Consider the following 22,300-nt stretch of genomic DNA (forward strand, 5'->3'; position numbering starts at 1 on the left):
GAGTACAAAGTTAAACAACTACTGAATTCCCAAGTAAGTAAGCAGCCACACTTAGCATAAATGTACATAATTTTATACTGCAAAAAAAAAAAGGTGATATTAGAGTCTCCCACTATTAGGCTATAATTAGCCTACAATACAGCATAAACTATGATCTATATAATACATAGATGCATAATTTTTTACAAATGGAAGAAAAATTCCATTATAGATATCTAAGTGTTCTACTCTCACCATTTAACATGTGTCTACATTTTTTAGTGTCAGATTTATTAGTTCAGCTTAGCAGTCAAATACTATTAGACTTAAATCCAAGCTCTTGGCTCTGCCTTTTCCTTGCTGTTGATCTGAGGAGTTACCTGTTGTGTTTGTTGTGGTGGTGGTGGTTGTTTTAAGTGTAAAATGGAGATAGTGCCATCTATTTGACAGGCTCATTGTGAGAATTAAATAAGATGATATATTTAAAGAGTTAAACATGGTACCTGGTACACAGTTAAGTGTTCGCTGAAATTGTAGGTACTATTATTATCACTAATGTCTCCTAATTTTCCAACTATGATGTACACTATACTATTAAACTACGATATATATTACAGTATGTCAATGGAACTTATCCAGGTGGGAATGTATGTAACTATTTTTATTAGAACCTAGAAAAGACAGTAGTTTAAACTATGGGTCTCTACATTTCCTTCTTGCTGTTCCCAGATATAATAACCACCAAAAAGGGCATTTTTGGGAATCAGTCTCTTTCCAAACCACCAAGATCTAGTTTTGAGGAAGTCTTTATTTGTAAATTATGACAAATACTAAGCCTTGTGAGATTCTCAATCGAAACAGTCAAGTAAAGGATAATTTTACAACCACTAGAAAAATCTCAAATCAGATTGTATTCATAGTTATGATGAATTCATAAATACTGATAATCAAATTTAAAATACACATTTTAAATCTCATCTTAAATAACAGTACAGCATTCTACTCATAACAGAAAATAAAAATATTTTATGCTTAGTTTTATAATTATATATATTTTAGATATATTGGACAATCTAATGAAAGAAGCAATGATTATTTTTTTCCTTGTAGAGCATTAATTTGGTACTAATAACAAATTAAATTAGGATATGGAGCATATAAAAAATTAACACTGCTCCACACAAACTGACACTAATTTTCTATAAAATTAAAATTCCACAAGGTCATAAACTAAAGAATGAAAAAGATTATTTTAAATCTCAACATGTGAAAGGCACACTAAGTTTTAAGAGACATTTCTCCTTTTAAATACACTAAAAAATAGAGTGCTATTGGACAAGGACAGTCTCTTTTGAAATATCATGCTTCCTATAATTTACATAATGTTGATAGTTTTCCTTTTTAATGAAGGTTTTGGGCTTTAACAGGACACACTGAATTTCATTTTGTCAGATTAAGAAAAACAACCTTAAGGAAAAAATTGATCACAATAACATTAATACAATAGTGACATAAAATACAAGGATACCTACAGCATCTGAAAATGAATGTTTCTAAAAATAAGTTGATTAATGTACTTTAAAGTTATTTGAGGTCTTATGATTTGGTATTTTAAGTTTTATAAACGAAATGACCCAGTTTGCACATCTTACAATGTTCATTAAAACTAAATATTAAAGGGTAAAATACTCTTCAATAGAAAATACAGGTAAGTTTAAGTTTTGCTGAAATTAAATTACTTCATAAGAAATGTTGGATATATTTTGGAATTAATATTGAGAAATTTCAGGTATATCTCTTGATGTTTACATCTAAAGTAATTTATTATTTTTTTTTCTAAAGTTACTTATTTTCAAACAATAAGAGCAACAAATTGAGACTTGCTTAAAGAGATAACAGCCTAGTGTCTTATTGTCCTCTGCTGATAGGAAAGTATTTTCTTTTAATACTGTACTTTGCCATAAAATACATTTTTCCTTGGTAAAAACACTTTTCTGGATTATTTTAATAGGCTAGTTCTAGGCTTTAAAGAAAAAAACAATATTTTGTAAAGTATATTGTTACATGATAGAAGAAAATGAAGAAACATTTATTTGCATCTCCTTTAAATTATTCACAATACTTTGAGGCTTTCTTTCTCTCTAGTTAGTGCAATTTATTTTTCTATATGTCTCAGTAGCAAACAATGTTATTTAGACTCTAACCTGGCATGCTACCACCTCTGGCCCGCCCTTGAGCCCCTCCATTGCAAAGGTCTCCAGGTGCAGTTTGGGTAGCTGCAGGGTGAAGTCATTCCTACTTGCCGCAGACCATGACAGCGAGATCTGATCTCTGACCTAAAGGGAAAAAAACAGCATCAATGGTAATTCCCCTTCAGACACATTAACTGGGATGAACTGGGTCCCCTTGAGCCCACTGAGTGGACTTGCATTGATCGCTGGACCTGAAATCCATGAATAAATTTAGGACTAATTGATTTTTCGTTGCAAATAAATCTCTAATTCAGAGTGCTGGGGGAGAATGTTAAGAAGAAAAAGCATCCTCCTGCTTGAAATGAGGGAGGGGAAGAAGAGTCACTGGAGCTCTTCTGATCAAGAGGTTTTGAATTATTTTTTCACAGTTCCACCGTAAAAAGAAAAAAGGAAGAAAAAACATTCACAAAATCAAAAACAACAGCAATCTCCTAATCATTATCACCTGCTTAGTAACATGTGGTGTTTAACTGACATGAACTGATAAATATTGGACAAGATAGTTTTTAGGTACTAGTCTTTGAAAAGAAAACTTCAATAACATGTACTCTAGAATTAAAACAAATATACTCAACACAAAAGGAGACTTAAAAATATACAAGTAAGAGGTTTGTTTGCCCTTTTCACTCTTCTAGAATTGCAGGATTTTATTAAACTAGAGTCTTAATGATTAAATACATATAAACCAACACAGTCACACAATTTCTAAACAAGACAACAGATAAAATCAGTAGTATTTGTACTCTATTTTAAGTATTCGGAAAGGCAACAATACAAACACATCACCGATATGGGAAAAACACCAATTCTCCAGTCAGTGTGGAATCACATGCAGTTGATATCACACTGCCACCTTCTGGACAAATGAGAAAATATTCCTTATAGAATATGAATGGAAACATTCAAAAACAGTTATTTTGGTTTTTAATTTCCAAACTTAGTAAAAGCCTTAAGAATTCCATAGTTTAGTTTGCATTTAAGATCAGTAAGCTCTTGTTTTAATCATATAGTTTAATAATAGGAGGTTTCAATACATAGACATAGTTTCTAACTTTCCTTATGCTTGGAATAGGTTTAAAAATTTTATCTATTTGCTACCATATATTTAATAAATATTATACAATTAGCTCAATGCCACAGAACAAAAAGTTTTTTATCAGGTAGCAAAGGTCAAAACTAGTGTTAACTATAAAAATGGCATTAATTGCCCAAAGAAATATATTTCTATCTCTAGTCTTATCCAAGAAACTTCAAATATAACTTGGCAAAACTATAAGATAGAACATTTCTCCTTCATTTTTCTAGTCTACTCAGGCAGCTTGTAAAACTGTTTGAATTATTTTTATTATATTAATTAGTTCCTTAAGATATACACACATTTCACAAAACTATCAAACTCTGAGTTAAAGAAACTCTGCGTTTCTTTAAGCCAGCAAACATACACAAACATATAATGGCATCTTTAACTGTTCATGCTAATCTATGGGCATAAAAATCCTTATAGGTCCCAAGCTGATCTGAAGACTTTCTGACAATAAGAGAATGTCAAAGTGTATGCTGTAAAACACACTATGATATAATTTTTATAATGACGTGAGTACCACATGCATGCTGGAATCTCAATTCAGAATGTATATTTATCTGCAACAAACACTCTCCAGAGTCTTCAATCAGGATAAGAATGCTGTTAAACTTACTTAGCATAACAAAATAAATCATATTTTACAAATACATTTGGTTTAGGTTTTATATTTTACATGTATGAATACCTTCTCTTGCTTTTTTTGTCACCAATGTGCACTCGGATAAAAGAAAACATTAATGTGGATTAAGGTTCTGAGAATTTATCAACATCAAACCACTAGTGTTTTGCCTTCTACCCTTCTGAACCACAGTCAATAGATCTAAATATTTTACTGCACCCTGGCCAATTCATTGTTTGATGTTTAAAAACTCACCCAGAATCAAAGAAAATTTATTAAATTTGAGCCCCCAAATGAGATACTATTAGCTTTGAAAGTCAAGTTTAACTGCGATATTGATGATTCTCTTTTTTCTGTGACAAAATTCACTAGGGAAATCCTGGATGTCAAAGTACAAAAGCAGATTGCTAATACGGGCAAAGAGAGGGGGAAAAAAACCATAAGCAATGTAAGTATAATCCACAACACAGCTCAAGCACTGGAGGTCCTTTAACCTGATTAGCATCAGGCACCATACTTCATCCATGAAGCTTGACACACAGTGAACAGTAAGACACATTTTATATTCTCTAAATAAACTTTATGAGCAATGTTAAGCTGTGGCATCCTGGATCTAAAGCTGATTTATTGTCATTTCAATATTTTTGGTATAATATTACTTAATTTGCCAAATTAAATAATGCTTTATATTCAATAAAAAATCTTGCAAAATGCAGCTATTTTTGCTACACCTAATGACGAACATCATAATCATTTGAATAATATGCATGCTTTAATACTTTCATTTAATTACAAATTATCTGATGTATACATATGTAACCTGCACATTATGCACATGTACCCTAGAACTTAAAGTATAATAAAAAAAATGAAAAAAAAATTATCTGTTGAATCAACTTGACAATGCCATCAAGAGTGAGAGACCCATGATATATAATAAATGCAATATCACAAATACTTCTACTAAAATTTTAAGAGTTTTTTCCACTTTTAAATTAAACGAACTTTGAGAGTATCTAAAATGTTCTCAAATATTTCTAGGAAAAGTTTTTAGAAAAGTGTTGTAAAAGAATTATCTATAAATTATTTTATTTTAATGAGTAAAGGGAGTGAAAGCATCATGTTGAAAGAATACAAAACAGTGACACTAAGACAAGCAAAAATACAATCATGCAACAAATGAGAAGAAAAGAAAGATGAAAAGGAACAGGAGAAATAAAGGGTAGAAGGGAGAGACTTTAGAAAGAATGCAGAAGGCAAGTCTGAATTTCAAGGTGTGAACAGGGAGATTCAACACAGAATAGTAAGAAAGGACTCTCACCTTGTTGCGTTGTTTGTTCATGAAAAGAAATAGAACAGGCAGGCTGAGAACAAAGTAACATATTAAAAGAGAGATAATTTGGAATTTTTTTAGGAAATACAGCTTATTGGATACAAAATTATTATTTTCAAGAACGAGGATCTAAAGCAAATTAGTTACTGTCAAAAAAGTTTTGAAGTAATATTAGAATAGTAAATTTTTTTTTTCTAAAAGTAAAGTTTATCTTTTAAAGTAGCAAGCTTAGTGTGAAATAGGAATAAAACAACCAGCAGTCACCTGTCTGTAGATTAAATTATAATTTCAGAAGTCAATCCTTAATTATGTTTATAATACATTATTCATAAGATTCTATGCCTTTTTATTCTCATTTATTTATCAATATGACTAATACATGTATACAATGTTTTTCTTCTTCAAAATGCCTAACAGCTCATCTTTACCATATAATTTTTTCACAGAATTTCCCAATATAAATCTCAATTATCAAATGTTACACATTCCATAACATTCTTTAAAATCATGCAATATCATATTTTAGAATAATTTTTAAAACCTATATTACTTCTACTCTAAAATTTTGATTTTTAGAAAGAACAGTTTACTTTCTCCCTTTCTTGTTACATACTTTCAGAAAGGAGATACTTCTAATAGACATATCATAAAAAAAAAAAAACAGGAGAAGAAAAATAAATAAACTTTCTAAAAAGTCAAAACGGTGCCATGAAATATATTTATTTCAAGATAAATATATAATCCAGTTCTAGATTTAAGTGATCCACAAGATCCAGACTGTACTATTCCTATTTCTCTGATTAGTCTTTACTCACAAATAAACAATCTGTTTTCTAACTTTTATGCTCCTACCAAAACAAACAAACAAAAAAGTTATATCTGCTAGATATCAATTATGAAATTAAATTAGTCATTTCTAGAAAAATGGCTCAACTCCCTCCATCTTTTATCATGCACAGCTATAAATCTGTCTGGACTCTATGTTCCAATTCAAAAAAGAAAAAAACACTCATGAAATTATTTACTAGCTGTATTTTTACCAATCGGATACCAAGCCAGAAGACTTCAAGGTATGCATAAAAACTGAGGTTGAGTTAAAAACACATGTAAGAAGATGTGTACATTCTCTGAATTCTGAATGCCTGGGAAAGGCAACGATATCAGGGCTTCATGACATACTTTTAATCTGCTTCAATTTTATTTACTCCTATCTATTATAGCCTCCAATGCTTCAAAATAAACCTTTTTACCAGATATATTCCAATATGAAAACAGACCTCTACAATATTTCTTATAATCTCCATTTTCATCATCCTGTGTTCACGTTGTACTTTGCCTCCATTTTCTTGTCCTCCTTTGTCCTACTCCCTCCCTTGTACTTCCTTCCATTCCCACTGATTCCTTACTGCTTCCCCTTCTTCCTTTTATTTTTCATTCTATGTACTAGAACAGCCTACATACTATTTTTCAACCTAGACACCAAAGAGCAGTGTACAGTCAGCACACTACAGCCTGGGAACCAAATCCAGCTCACTGTCTGTTATTATAAATAAAGTTTTATTAGAACTATACACATTCATCTACCTATTGTCCATGGCTGCTTTCCTGTTACAAGGACAGAGTTGAGTAGTTGAGACAAAGACCATATGGTTCACCAACCCTAAGATATTCACTATCTGACCTTTACAGAAAAAGTTGGTCATCCCCTGCTCTGGAGATACAGAAGAAAGATAATTTTTTTATTATCTATAAAGTTTTTTTTTAAAGACTACTTCTCACCAGAGAATCTACAAACAATTTCTAGTGAGTCAAATTTATATCGCCAATACAGAGCGCCATCTCAACACACTTTCTGGTTCCTTTCCTCAATGTTTCCAGAAATCTGTGTACCGTCTCCTGATACCATAGCTAACTTTCCTGGTCACAACTACCTAATTAACAGAAATTCTGGTTAAGTGGAAAAGGCATACTGGAGAGTCTTTTGCAAATACAAAGAAAAGGGAACTAGCCAGAGTTAACCATATATTCTGTAATACACAGTAGCAAAAAAAAAAAAAGAAAGAAAGAAAAAGAAAATACCCACTATGCTTTCAGAGGCTCTTAGTAAGTACTGTCAGATAAGAACACCATTGTAAACTCATGAATTCTACAATGTAAAAGAAAGAAAAAATAATTTTTTAAAAAAACCATAATTAGACAGTTCAAGACTCTGATATGTACACAGTGATAGGAGGAAGGATCAAAGTGTCTCAATGCAATGAAAATGATATTCAGGGATAGGATGGTTATCCCTAAATGGATACTTCCCCTCTTCTTTAATCTTTTCTTTAACTATTTAATTAATCAAATGAACAGACAGATAACAATACTACTTCTATTAGTAATAATACAATTAGTACCTCCAAAAGTACTTCATAATTTTCAGTTGGCCCTCCATATCTGTGGGTTCCATATCCATGGATTCAACCATGAATTGAAAGTATATATTTTAAGCTGCATCTGTCCTGAATATGTACAAACTTTTTTCTTTTCATTATTCCCCAAACAATACAGTATAATTTAGATAGCACTTACATTGTATTAGGTACTATAAATAAATCTAGAAGTGATTTAAAGTGTATGGAAGGATGTGCACAGATTATATGCAAATACTACACCATTTTATATCAGAACTTAAATATCGTGGATTTTGGTATCCACAGAAGGTTTGGGAACCAATCCCCCAAAGAAACCAAGGGACAACTGTACTCTCCAAGCTACACAACTTGATTCTGCTATCCACCTTGTGAAATAGTTATTGCCATCTCTAATATGAAGATACTAAGTCTAGTGCTCTTAGTGCCAAATAACAATGCATTTTAATATCTATATATGAACAATTAATAGTTGAAGAAATTACTTAAGATTTTGGTACTTCCACTTCCCTATTTTTTTTCTTTATATCTATTGTTTGGCAATCTTAGCAACAACGTTTGTTTCATAAAAATGGTTTTGTGATAATCAATGAATATTAAACATCTTTATTTTCCTCAATAGTTTCCTTGCACCTGTGGGCCTTCTCATTCATTCATTCATATCCTCTCTCTCTCTCTCTCTCACACACACACACACACACACACACACACACACACACATGTGTACACATGGGCACACAATTATTACACTAAGAAACAAGTTACCTGTGTAGCAATCATCCTTATACAATGATCACAATGTCATAATGGAGGATCCCCAAACCACAATGTCCCAGGATATAAGCAACAGTTCCTGCTGTGCTCCACACCTACTGGAAAGAGACCCTGACACTCTCTCAGCAGAAGCAGGCATTCCGTTGGCACTGCAGCAAGCATAGAAACTCATAATTTGAAAAGTGGGAGGTAAGCAACTACCCCTCTTTTGCTGGCAGGTTATTTAACTTAAACCTATAACTCTGGAGCAAAGCCAGAACTCTCCCATGACTGCCAGCTGCTGCCACCAGAAAAGAGGGCAAAATCCACCACCACAACCACACCACACATTATAGTTACATCCCAATTACAGAAAAAAAAAAAAAAAAAAAAAACTGATCTCTTGAATCAAATTATCAATCTGGCTGCATCCCAATTAAAGATCTAAAAAACTGACTATTCAAATCAAATTATCAAGCTGGAAAATATGGTGATTTAATCATGGACATCTTATAAAGTCACTAGATAACATGAAAAATCTGTGGCATAGGCTATATACTACAGAATGCACCTCACAGAGTGCTTTGACCTTGAGCTATTTAAACAAACAAACAAACAAACCATACTTGAGAACAGAATTGATAACACTCATCCACACAGATATATTTTCATTCCTAAGATAAATTATTTTAAAGGATAAAAACAGATACACGCTGAAATTAGTTATTTATATGTGTTTAAGCTAAAAACTGCTAAGCACATGTACATGATATTCTGTAGTGTCTTATCTTCAGTTTGTCAAGGTTTTAAAATCCCTCTTGAGCTGGAGTATCATTTTTAGCTTGGCTAGGTCAGAATGACACTGAACAATATGAATAATGACACACAAGACAGCTATATGGACAGAGTTGTCATCAGCAAGCCAGCTGTGTTAACACCTGTGTGTCCTGCACAGCTGATCTTCAGGAACCAAGATCAAGAAACTGAGAATAGAGTTCAAAGATCATAAGTAACATTTAGAGAGTCATTGACAAGCTACTAAAAATTGGGTTTTTTAGAGGCAGAGGCTCATGTTTCAATTTTTAAAACACTGTGAGTTTCATAAATTAAAAATTATTATTTGTACTCCTTATAAATGCACTGAAAACTAAAAATCAAAAATAACTATATATTATTTATTCTGATTTATCATTGTTAATGTAAAATTATAAAATTATATTTAAAGATTTGGTTATACAGTGTCTTCATCTATCATATCCTGCTTGACACTATTCCATTCCACAATCCACTCTAAGAATAGAAGTAATCATCTTTCTATCTCATAGGAATCAAACTAGTCATTACATTACCTGAAAATTCCTTGTTAGCACATCTCTTTCCAAGAGATATTCTGATAATTGAATTTAGGTTTTGTTCTCTAGGTCTTGACTAGGCAAAGGGAAATACAGATGCTATTTTTAGCAATCAAATAAACACAGCAGGTGACAATATCAGCAAAACTTCCATTAGAATCTAGAGATGGCTTTAGTTATATTTAGAGACTATATGGTGGTAAAGTTTGACTCATTCCACAAACATTCATTAAGTGCCTACTGGGTACCAGGCACAGTGATAGATGCTGAGAATATAAAAATTAAGGAGACAGAATTCCATCCCTCAAGGACTTCAAACTCTAGTAGCATAATTAATCTCTTGAAATGCATTTTCTAGCTTCCCATTTATCTATAATGTCTTGTTTCTCCTGTCAATTGCTATCCTGCCTTCTTTCTTTGCCAGAGTATTATGTTAATAAATCTCAAACCTTTATCTTTAGCCCTGACTTTTCCCTTGAGGTTCAGACTCACACATCCTGCTGATTATCCCACATTACCTAAATTCAGTATTTCCAAAACAAAACTCATCATTGTCTCCCTTCTCCCAACTTAATAAAAATAAAAATAAGCAAAAAGGCTGTTTTCTATATTCCCAGATCCTTTAATGGCACCCTTGCACCATCAGGGGAATCATCCTCCCCTGCCTCTTTCTCATCATCATATGCCACTTTGCTGAATAAGTTTCACATCCTTTCTTCTGCCACCACCTACCATCACTCTTCTGGTTCAACCCTTCTCAGCCCCCATCTAGCCTAATGCTATAGCTTCTTAATAGAACTGTCTATTCGGACTTGTGGCTCTTAAAACCACTTTTACTACTCACTATATCCAGTTTGCAAAATATTCTCTCTAGAGCTCAAATTTTATAAGAAAATCCAACCACATCAACACCTAGCTTAAACCCTAGTATGCTCCCCGCTCCTTCCATTATATGATGCAAGGTTCTTAGCATGGCAAAAAAGTCCTTCCATGACCCAGCTACTATCTGCCTCACTGAGCTTCATCTCTTTCACTCTTTTTGCATTTAATACTGAACTGAGAATATTTAGTCATTCATGCTTCCATGAACTTGTTGCTCATGCCACTCTCTTTGCTAGCATACTTTTCCCATCTTTCTCACATTTTGAGGCCCCACCCAGGCATTAGTTTTCTTCTTCTAAGAAAACTCCAGTCAATCCCTGAGTCTTCTAAGTATGCCACATATGAGAATATCTATCTATATAGAATGGTGATACATACACACATACACACACACACACACACACAGAGTTGAACTTTGAACAACACGTGGGTTAGGGATGCCAACCCCCCCCAGAGTTGAAAATGCATGTGTAACTGCTGACTCCCCCAAAACTTAACTACAAATAGTCTACTATTGGAAGCCTTAACTGATAACATAAACAGTTGATTAACACATATTTTGTGTTATGTGTATTATATACTGTATTCTTATAATAAAGCTATAAAAAGGAACCGTTATTAAGAAAATCCTAAGGAAGAGAAAATATATTTACTATTCATTAAGTGGAAGTGGATCATCAAAAAGTCTTCATCCTCATAATCTTAATGTTGAATAGACTGAGGAGTAGAAGGAAGAGGAGGGGTTGGCCTTGCTGTCTCATGGATGGCAAAGTTGGAAGAAGATCCACGTATAAGTGGACCCACACAATTCAAAGCCATGGGTTCAAGGGTCAATTTTATATACATACACACACACACACAAAATATGACAAATATACATACATATATATGTGGTATATATGTATGTATGTATGTATATTTGTTTCCCCAGAGGCTATTACATTTTCTGGAACATTATATGTACTAAAAATGTATTTGTAGAATTTAATTATTATAAATGTTGTGTTTCATGATGGATTCTAGGTTTTAAGTAACTTTTCTGAAGAAACAAATCCAAAAAGATGTCAGCAAAAACTCCTATGACTTCCTAAATATTGCTCCAGTGTCATTTCAGTCCAATAAATTTAAAGGATTTATAGATGCAAGGTCTTACGGAGATTTTACAATTTCTGGATTGTCATTTCCTGTTCTATCTTTTAGATGATTTATGAAAAAAGCACCTAACACTTCTCAATGAATATTCTTTGGTACTTTTAAAGCCTGTATGTTATAGCCATACATAGGGAACATTTTAATCTTTCCAAACTTATAGGACTCATGCTATCTCAAAAGCCTCAAGAATGCAACCATTCTATTCAACAACAAACATGACTACACAAATTTTTTTTTTTTTTTTTTTTTGAGACAGAGTCTCGCTCTCTTGCCCGGGCTGGAGTGCAGTGGCCGGATCTCAGCTCACTGCAAGCTCCGCCTCCCGGGTTTAAGCCATTCTCCTGCCTCAGCCTCCCGAGTAGCTGGGACTATAGGCGCCCACCACCTCGCCCGGCTAGTTTTTTGTATTTTTTTTTAGTAGAGACGGGGTTTCACCGTGTTAGCCAGGATGGTCTCGATCTCCTGACCTCGTGATCCGCCCGTCTCGGCCTCCCAAAGTGCTGGGATTACAGGCTTGAGCCACCGCGCCCGGCCGACTACACAAATATTATTAGCTTCTTCACATTTCAATTTTACCTAAGTTTCCTTAGTTTTACTCTCAGCTGCAGTAAACTGAGATATCTCTCTATTAGGCACTTGGTTAGTATCTAATAAATACATATTTTTATCATATCTAATCCTAAACAATCCAGACATCCTTCCCATCTAGGCATTATCCTATCCTGAAATTATTTTAATATAATTGTTCTACTTTCCCTTTACCCAACACAATAGAAATATTTAATATAATTGTTCTACTTTCCCATTACCCCACACAATAGAAATATTTAGGCACATTTGGAGAGGCTCTAATTAAAAGAAATAATAATTCCTGTATTATCAGTAAAATTGAAAGCCTACTGGTAGAGCTATTAAAAACCAAAGTATATGCTTTTAGAGATTGATGTTGGCAAAAATGATGGACCAAGGAACTCCAAAAGCTAGTCCTTCCATAAAAGTAGAAAATAAACTGACAAAAAATGTCAGAATTAGCTTTTTTCAGAACTCGAGAAGCTAACTGAAAGTTTACAGTAACCAGTTAAAAGCTTAACCAAGAAAAAAATCTGAATCTCAGTATTTAAGGAACTCTGTCAAAACAGTGGTTGACTACTAAGCTAACAGAGACTTCACTGGCTACACATGACAAAGGATACGACTTTATGAAATTAGTTCAGAATTTAGTGACACAGTCAGTCACTAAATATAAAACAACAACTAAAGCAAGCAGCAACAACCGTGGAGATGGGGAGAATCTTATTTCCAGAGTTGTCAGATAATAATTTTCAAAATATCTACTTTTCAACAAAAAATTGTATATCCCAGGAAAAAAGAAAGTATGGCTTATTTCCAATAAAAATAGAAATGAACAGGAACTGTCCTTGAGGAAGCCTAACCATTGACCTTACCACATAAGTACTTGAAATCAATTATTTTAAATGTGCATATAAAGTTATAGAAAACCATGTACAAGGAACTAAAAGAAACCATGAGAACAATGTCTTCCAAAATAGAAAATGTAAATGAAAAGAAAAACAAGCAAAACATACATTTTGAAGTTGACACATTCAAAATTTGGTGGTAGGGTGGGGGTAGTTAGAAAAAAAAATACCTGTCGACCAAGAATTCTATTTGTGACAAAAGTGTCCTTAAAAACGAAGGAGAAAGATAGCAGCCAGACGGTGGAAGAGGAAGCCCTGGACTCTCCTTCCCCCATGGACACACTGACTCAATGGCACATATCAATTCCCTTTATGGAAATTCCAGAAAGTAACTGAGAGGCTCCTGCAACCTGGGCAACAAGAAATCAGTCACACTGAAACCACTGGGAAAACTGAAGACACTCTCTAACCATAATCCCCGTTGCCAGCACAGCATCATATTATCAGGAGGGAAGTCTCAGCTCCCAACTCTTTATGAGAAGGGAAGGAATTGGACCGTGCATACGATGTCCCACTCTTCAGAGTTCTATCTACAGCACTGGCTTTTTTTTCACCTGTGTTTGAGTACTGACATGACCCAACATACGCTAAACCCACAGAGAAAATAGGTGGTGGTTTGGACTAGAGCACAGATATTCATAATAGCTCTCCCCTGGCTTGGCACAGAAAGGACCAGTGAAAAAAAATCCCCTGCTCTTCAGCCTCTACCTTGGGAGGAAAAGAATTGGGCCATACATACAACATCCCAACTCTTCCAAGTATTAGCAGAGGGTAATATTTCTATCTTTTGTCTTGCCTGTCTCAAAGCACTGATGAGGCATAGCATACTCTAGAACCCTGGAGCCTTTAAGAAGATGACAGTTTGGACTAACATAGAAGTTTGAGAGCCCCATAGAAACTCTGGCCGAGTTTATTGGTGAAGGTCTTCTCTGGTACAAAGCCAATCCTTGAAGACTGACAGAGATGGCAGGTTCTTTTTTTCTTTTTTCTTTTCTTAATGCATAGATACCAACATAAAGAGTCAAGGAAAATGAAAAAACAGAGAAACATAATCCAAAAAAGGAACAAGATAAAACTCCAGAAACCAATACTAATGAAATAGAGATATATTAATTACCTGAAAGAGAATTCAAAATACTGTCATAAAAATGATCGATAAGCTCAGAAAAATAACATATGAACAAAGTGAGAATTTCAGTAAGAAAGTTTAAGAAAAACAAATATTAGGGCAGAAGAATGTAATAACTAAAAATTCAAGAGAAGTTCAACAGCAGACTAAAACCAGCAGAAAAAAAAAAATTGGTCAACTTGAAGACAGGCCATGTGAAATCATCCAGTCAGAGGAAGAAAATAATAATAGTAATAAAGAATAAAGACAGCTTAAGGGACTTACAGAAAAACATCAAGCAGACCAATATATGGATTACAGGAGTCAGAGGAAAAAAAAAAGAGAAAGAAAAAAAAACAGAAAGTTTATTCAAAAAAATAATGACTGATAATTTCTCAAATCTGGGGAAGAAAATGAACATCCAAATCCAGGAAGCTTCATGAACCCTTAATAAGACGAAACTACAGAAATCCACACCAAAACACATGATAATCAAATTTTCAAAGACAAAGAGAATTTTGAAAGCAGCAAGAAGAAAATGACTCATTACAAACAAGGGAATTCCCTATTAAACTATCAATTGACTTTTTCAGCTCAAACTTTGCAAGCCAGAAAGGAGTAAGATGATGTATTCAAAGAGGTGAAAGGAAGAAAGAATGCTATCTAAGAACACTATACCTGGCAAAACTGTCCTTCGAAAATGAAGGAAACATAAAAACTTCCCTGACAAAAGCTGAAGAAGTTCATCACTAACAGACTTGCCTTACAAGGAGCACTAAAGGCAGTTCTTCAAGTACAAATAATAGAATGCTAAACAGCAACATGATACCATAAGAAAGTATAAAACTCAAAGGTAACTATATAGATATACAGAATGCTTTATTACTCTAGTGGTGGTGGGTAAATCACTTTTATTTCTAATGTAAAAGTTAAAACACAAAAGTATTAAAAACAACTGTAAGTAAAAACTATGTGAATGGATACACCATATAGTAAATTGTGACATCAATAACAAAATATGAAGGGAGGAGGAGTAAAACTGTAGAGTTTTTGCATGTGATTAAAGTTAAGTTGTTATCAACTTCAACTGTCATAATCATATTTTATATAAGCCCCAGGATAACTGGAAACAAAATACCCATATAAGTTGCACAAAAGTAAAAAATAAATTAATAAAAGCTTATCAACACAAAAAAAAAATCAATAAAACACAAAGGATGAGAGCAAGGGAGAAAAATGAACTAAGAACTGTGCACTAAGGAACTCCAAAAGCTGTGGAACTCCAAAAACAAATGAACTATAAGATGAACAGAAAATGATGAACAGAATGACAATAATAAATAATTTTCTATCAGTAATTACTTAAAATGTAAATAGACTTAACTTCTGATAAATAAATAGATTTAACTTCCAATAAAGAGATACAGAGTGGCTGAATGAATTTAAAAAAAAAAAAAAAAAAAAAACAAGATCCAACTATACACTGTCTATAAGAAACTCATTTTAGATTTAAGGATGTGCATAGACTGAAAGTAAAGTGTTGGAAATAGATATTACATTAGTTACCATTTGGTAACCAAAAAAGAGTAGAAGTGAATATATTTATATCATACAAAATAGATTAGAAGCCAAAAACTGTCAGGAGGGACAAAGAATAACATTATATCATGATACAAGAATACAGTCTCCAGGAACATATAACAATTTTAACAATTATATACACATATACACACACACACACACACACACACACCCCTAACAACAGAGCACCTAAATATATAAAACAAATATTGGCAGAACTGAAGGGAATATAGACAGCAACACAATAACAGTAGGAGACTTCATTACCCCACTTCCAATAATGGGGATAACAACCAGTTAGAAAAAGAAATAGCAAACACAAACAACACTATAGACCAAATGAACCTAATGAACATATGTAGACCGTTTCAGCATACAGCAGCAGAACACGCATTCTTCTCAAGTGTACACAGATCATTTGCCAGGATATATCATATGATAGGTGTCAAAACAAGTCTTAATAGATTTAAGAATATTAAAATCATACCAATGTTTTTTTCTGACTATAATGAAATGAAACCAGAAACAAAGTATAGAAGAAAAACTGGAAAATTCACAATATATAGAAAAAAACAACAAATTTTTGAACAACCAATGGCATAAGAAAGAAATCATTAGGAAAGTTAGAAAATATCTTGAGACAAATGAAAATGAAAATGAAATACAACATATCAAAACTTAAGAGACTCAGTGAAAGCAGCAGTAAGGGGAAAAGCACAGCAGTAAACACCTACATTAAAAAAAAAAAAAAAGAAATTTCTCAAATAAACGATTTAATTTGGCACCTCAAGGAACGAGAAGAGGAACAAACTAAACCCAAAGTTAGCAGAAGGAAGGAAATAATAAAGATTAGAACAGGAAAAAAGTAGAGAACTAAAAAAACACAATAGAGAAAATCAGTAAAACTAAGAGTGTGCATTTTGAAAAGATGAAATTTACAAACCTTTAGTAAGACTAGGAAAAACAGATAAAACTAAAAAAAAAAAAAAAAACACATGAAGAGGAGAAATTATAACTGATACCACAGAAATAAAAAGAATCATGAGACTACTATGAACAATTATATGAAATATAGTAGATAATCTAGAAGAAATGGATAAATTCTAAGAAACATGCAACCTAGCAAGAATGAATGATTAAAAAAAAAAAATAGAAATTCTTGAACAGAGGGTAGGTGTGGTGGCTTATACCTATAATCCCAGCACTTTGGTGGCCAAGGTGGGAGGAGTGCTTGAGGCTAGGAGTTCAAGACACCCTGGGCAACATAGTGAGATGCTATCTCTACAAAAAAAATAATAATTTAAAAATTAGCAGGATTTGGTGGCATATGCCTGTAGTCCCAGCTACTTGGAGACTGAGGTAGGAGGATCTCTTGAGCCCAGGGGTTTGAGGCTGCAGTGAGCTATGAGTATGCCACTGCACCACTCCAGCCTAGGCAACAAAGCAAGATACTGTCTCAAAACAAACAAACAAACAAACAAACAAACAAATAAAAAAGAAAGAAAGAAAGACACAAAGATAGGGATGGGTTGGGGGGGGAGGGAAGGAGGGAAAATCTTGAACTATTTAGTAAGGAGATTGATTCAGTAATCAAAAATCTTCTGACAAAGAAAAGCCCAGGACCAGGTGGCTTTACTGATGAATTCTATAAAACAATTAAATAATTAACGTTAATGATTTTCAAACTCCTCCAAAAAACTTGAAAAGGAGGAAAAACTTCCAAATATATTTTATGAGACCAGCATTTTCCTGATACCAAAACCAGACAAAGACATCACAAGAAAAAAAACTACAGGCCAATATCCCTGATGAATATAGATCCAAAACTCCTTACCAAAATATTAGCAACTGAATTCAAAAGCACAATTAAAGGATTAGGCGCCATTACAAAGTGGGATTTATCCCTGGGATGTAAGAATGGTTCAACATGCAAAAATCAATTGTGATACACAACATTAACAGAATGAAGGACAAAATTCACACCATCATCTCAATAGATGCATACAAAGCATTTGATAAAATTGATAAAAATTCAATAGCCTTTCATGATAAAAACTCTCAACAAACTAGGAGTAGAAGAAAAGTACCCTGAACACACCAAAGGCCATATATGTAGAGTCCACAGCTAATATCACACTCAATGATTAAAAACTTAAAGCTTTTCCTCTAAAATCATGAACAAGGTAAGGAGGTCTGCTTTTACCACTTGTATTCAACGTATCATTGAATGTCCTAGGAAGCATGATTTGGCAAGAAAAATATGCCACTAAAAGCACAAGAAACAAAAATGAAAACAGACAAGTGAAACTACATCAAATGAAAAGGCTTCTGCATAGCAAAAAATAATAGTAATAATTAATATAATGAAAAGGCAACCTATAGGATAAGAGAAAATACTTGCAAACCATATAAGGGGTTTAATTTCTAAAATATAAGAGTTAATTTCTTATAGCAAAAAGCAAAAAGAAACTAATAACCTGATTTTACAATGGGCTAAGAACTTGAATAGACATTTATCCAAAGAAGACATACAAATGGTCAACAGGTATATGAAAACATCCTCAATGTCACTATCATCAAGGAAATAAAAATCAAAACCACAGGGAGGTATCACCTCATACCTATTAGGAGGACTATTATAAAAAAAATTTTAAAAAGACAAGTGTTGGCAAAGATGTGGAGAAACTGGAACCCATGTACACAACAGCAAAGGAATGTAAAGTGGTGCAGATGCTATGGAAAAAAAGTATGGAGATTCCACAAAAAGTTAAAATTAGAACTACCACATATGATTCAGCAACCACTTATGGGTATTTATCTAAAAGAATTGCAATAAGAATCTCTAAGAAATATATACAATCCCAAGTTCACTTCAGTACTATTTATAATAGCCAAGATCTAGAAACAACCTAAATGTCTATTGAGAGATAAATGAATACATAAAATATAGTATATATAGTCAATAAATATTACTCAGCTTTTAAAAGGAAGGAAATAATCAGCCTTTTAGAAGAAGGAAATCCTATGATATACAACAAAATGGATGAACCTTGAGGACATTATGCTAAGTGAAACAAACCATTCACAGAACAAATGCTACATAATTCCACTTATATGACGCATCTAAAATAGTCAAACTCATGGAAAAGGAGAGTACAATGGTGGTTACCAGGGGCTGGGGTCGGGGAGGGCAAAGTGGGGAGTTGTTAATGAATAGGTATAAAGCTTCAGTTACGCAAGATGGGTAAGTTCTGAAACTCTGCTTTATAACATTGTACCTGTGGTTAACAATATTGTATTGCATAGTAAATATCCATTAAAAGGCTAGATCTTAGATTAAGTGGTCTTACCACAATAAAATTAAAACTTTTTCTAATGAAGGAGAAACTAAGACATTCCAAGATAAACAAAAGCTAAGGGAATTTGCCACTAGATCTGCCCAATAAGAAATGCTAAAGGGAGTCCTGAAATGAAAGGATACTAGACAGTAACTCAAATTCACATGAAAAAATAAGGAACGCCAGCAAAGGTAAACACGTGGGGAAATATAAAAGTCAGTATTAATGTATGTTTGGTTTGTAACTCCTCTTTTTCTTCTATAGATTTAAAAGACAACTATATAAAACAATCATTATAAACTATGTTGATGGGCACACAATATATAAGGATGTAATTTGTAACAGTATGAAGAGAAAGGATGAAGCTATATAAGAGCAAAATTTTTAAACATAATTGGTACTACGTTGGCATTAATTCAAACAAGATTGTTTTGAATTAAGATGTTAATTGTAATCACTAAGGGTAACACTAAGAAAACAACTAAACATGTATAGTAAAATAAAAGAGAAGGGAATAAAGAAAATGGTATACTACCAAAGATCTATCTAATGCAGACAAGAAGGACTAGTAGAGGAACTGAGGAACAAAACAGATATAATACATGTAAATAAAATGGCAGAAGTCCTTCCTTATCACGATTATGTTAAATGTAAATTGATTTAAATATCCAATTGAAAGTCAGAAGTTAGCAAAATGAATTTTTTTCGAAACGTGATTCATTTGACACTGTCTATAATAGATTCATCTTAGATACAAAGACACAAATAGGTTAAAAGTGAAAAGACAGAAAAAGCCCACGCAAACAGTAACCAAGCGAGCGAGATAAGTAACCAAGCGAGCGCCTACACTAATATCAGACAAAAGACTTTAAGATCAAAATTATTGCAAGAAACAAAGACATCATATAATGATAAAAGAGTCAATTCATCAAGAAGATACAACAATTTCCACATAATCTCAAAATATATGAAGCAAAACTGACCAAATTGAAGAGGAAAGAGTTCAACAATAACATTTGGAGACTCTGACATCACACTTTCACTAATGAATAGGACACCCAGACAAAAAACAATCAAGGATTTAGAAGACTTGAACACCATAAACCAACTACACATAACAGACATACAGAGAACACTCTACCTAACAAAAGAATACATATTCTTTTAAAATGCACATTTAACATTCAGCAAGACAGACCATATTCTGGACCATATAACAAACTTTAACAAACTTAAAAAGAATAGAAATCAAACAAAGTATTTAAACCATATAAAATTAAATCATAATTCAATAGCAAAAAAAAAGGTGTGGGAAATTTCCAAGTATTCAGAAATTAATCAGCTCACTCTTATATAATAAGTCAATGAAGAAATCATAGAAATTAGAAAATACTTTGAAATAGATGAATATAAAAAAATAATAAAACAAAACTTCTGAGATGCAGTGTAAGCTGTATCAGACAGAAATCTATAGCTGTAAATGTCTACATTAAAAAAGAAGAAAGATCTCAAATCAATAACCTAACCTGCCAGCTTGGAGCAGTTAAGAAAGAGACAGAGAGCACAAACTAAACCCAAAGCAAACAGAAGGAAGAAATAATAATGTTTTAGAGTAGAGATAATACAAAATAGAGAACAGAAAAACCATGGAGCAAATCAAAGAAACCAAAAGTTGAACCCTTAAAAAGACAAATAATATTGACAAACTTTACCTAGACTAACCATGGGAAAAGTTACTAAATTACTAAAATCAGAAATAAAAATGGGGACATTACTACTAACCTTACAGAAATAAAAACAATACTAAGATAATGAGCAATTGAATATCAAGTCAGATAACTTAGATAAAACAAACAAATTTCTAGAAACACACAAACTACCAAAACTGACTGAAAAAGAAATAGAAAATCTGAGTAGATCTATAACAAGAAAAGAATGAATCAGTATCAAAAACCTTCCAGATAAGAAAAGTTCAGGCCCAGAAAGTTTCACTGGTGAATTCTGCCAAATGTTTAAAGAATTAACACCAATCTCTCAAATTCTTGAAAAAAAATGAAGAGAAGGGAGCATTTCCTAACCTTTTCTGAGGTATTACTTGGTCCTAAAGCCTGACAAAGATATCACAAAAGAAAACTACAGACCAACATGTCCTATGAATTTAGATGCAATAACCCTAAAAAAACAAACAAACAAACAAAAAACTTAGCAAACCAAACCTAGCAGCATATTCAAAAGATCATACACCATAACCAAGTGAGATTTATCCCAGGAACACAATGGTGTTCGACATACATAAATCATGCGAGGTAGTACAAAACATCAGTAGGATGAAGGAGGGGAGGCACAACATGATCTTCTCAATTGATGCAGAAAAAGAAAAGCATTTGACAAAACTCAATGCCTTTTCATGATAAAAAAAACACTCAAAAAACTAGGAACGGAAGAGCACTTTCTCAAACTGATAAAGAGGATCTATGAAAAAACCCACAGCTAATATCATGCCCAATGGTGTAAGACCAAAAACTTTCCCCTTAAGATTAAGAAGAAAACAAAGGTGTCTGCTCTCAACATGTCTATTCAACACCATACTGGATGTTCCAGCCAGATAATTAGATAAGAAAAAGAAACTAAAGGCATCCAAATTAGAAAGAACTAAGTAAAACTATATTCATAGATAACATAATCTTACATGTACAAAATCCTACAGAAGCTATACATGCACACAAAAACTACTAGAGTTAATAAATTCAGCAGTTTTTTAGGAGACAAGATGAACATATAAAAGATAAACATACAAAAATCAGTAGTACTTCTGCACACCAGCAATTAAGAATAAAAAATTAGACTTAAGAAAACAGTTCCATTTAAAATAGCATTGCAAATTATAAAATAAAGAATAAACTTAACCAAGAAGATGCATAACTTGTACACTGAAAACCACAAAACACTGTTGAGAGAAATTAAAGAAGATCTAA

At 32.9% G+C, this 22,300-nt stretch overlaps 1 protein-coding gene across 1 annotated transcript in view; it reads right to left on the bottom strand.

Annotated features, from left to right (window-relative positions):
• Positions 1-235: 235 nt before the first annotated feature.
• The window catches only part of CCDC171 (coiled-coil domain containing 171), a 288,764-nt gene continuing 266,699 nt past the window's right edge, over positions 236-22,300 (bottom strand). The window contains exon 24 of the mRNA XM_026453886.1: positions 236-2,315. Coding sequence (XP_026309671.1) covers positions 2,172-2,315 — 144 coding nt within the window. The 3' untranslated portion in view covers positions 236-2,171. The remainder of the gene's footprint in view (positions 2,316-22,300) is intronic.

Source organism: Piliocolobus tephrosceles, chromosome 14, assembly GCF_002776525.5.
Source record: "Piliocolobus tephrosceles isolate RC106 chromosome 14, ASM277652v3, whole genome shotgun sequence".
In the NCBI taxonomy this organism is placed as follows: domain Eukaryota; kingdom Metazoa; phylum Chordata; class Mammalia; order Primates; family Cercopithecidae; genus Piliocolobus; species Piliocolobus tephrosceles.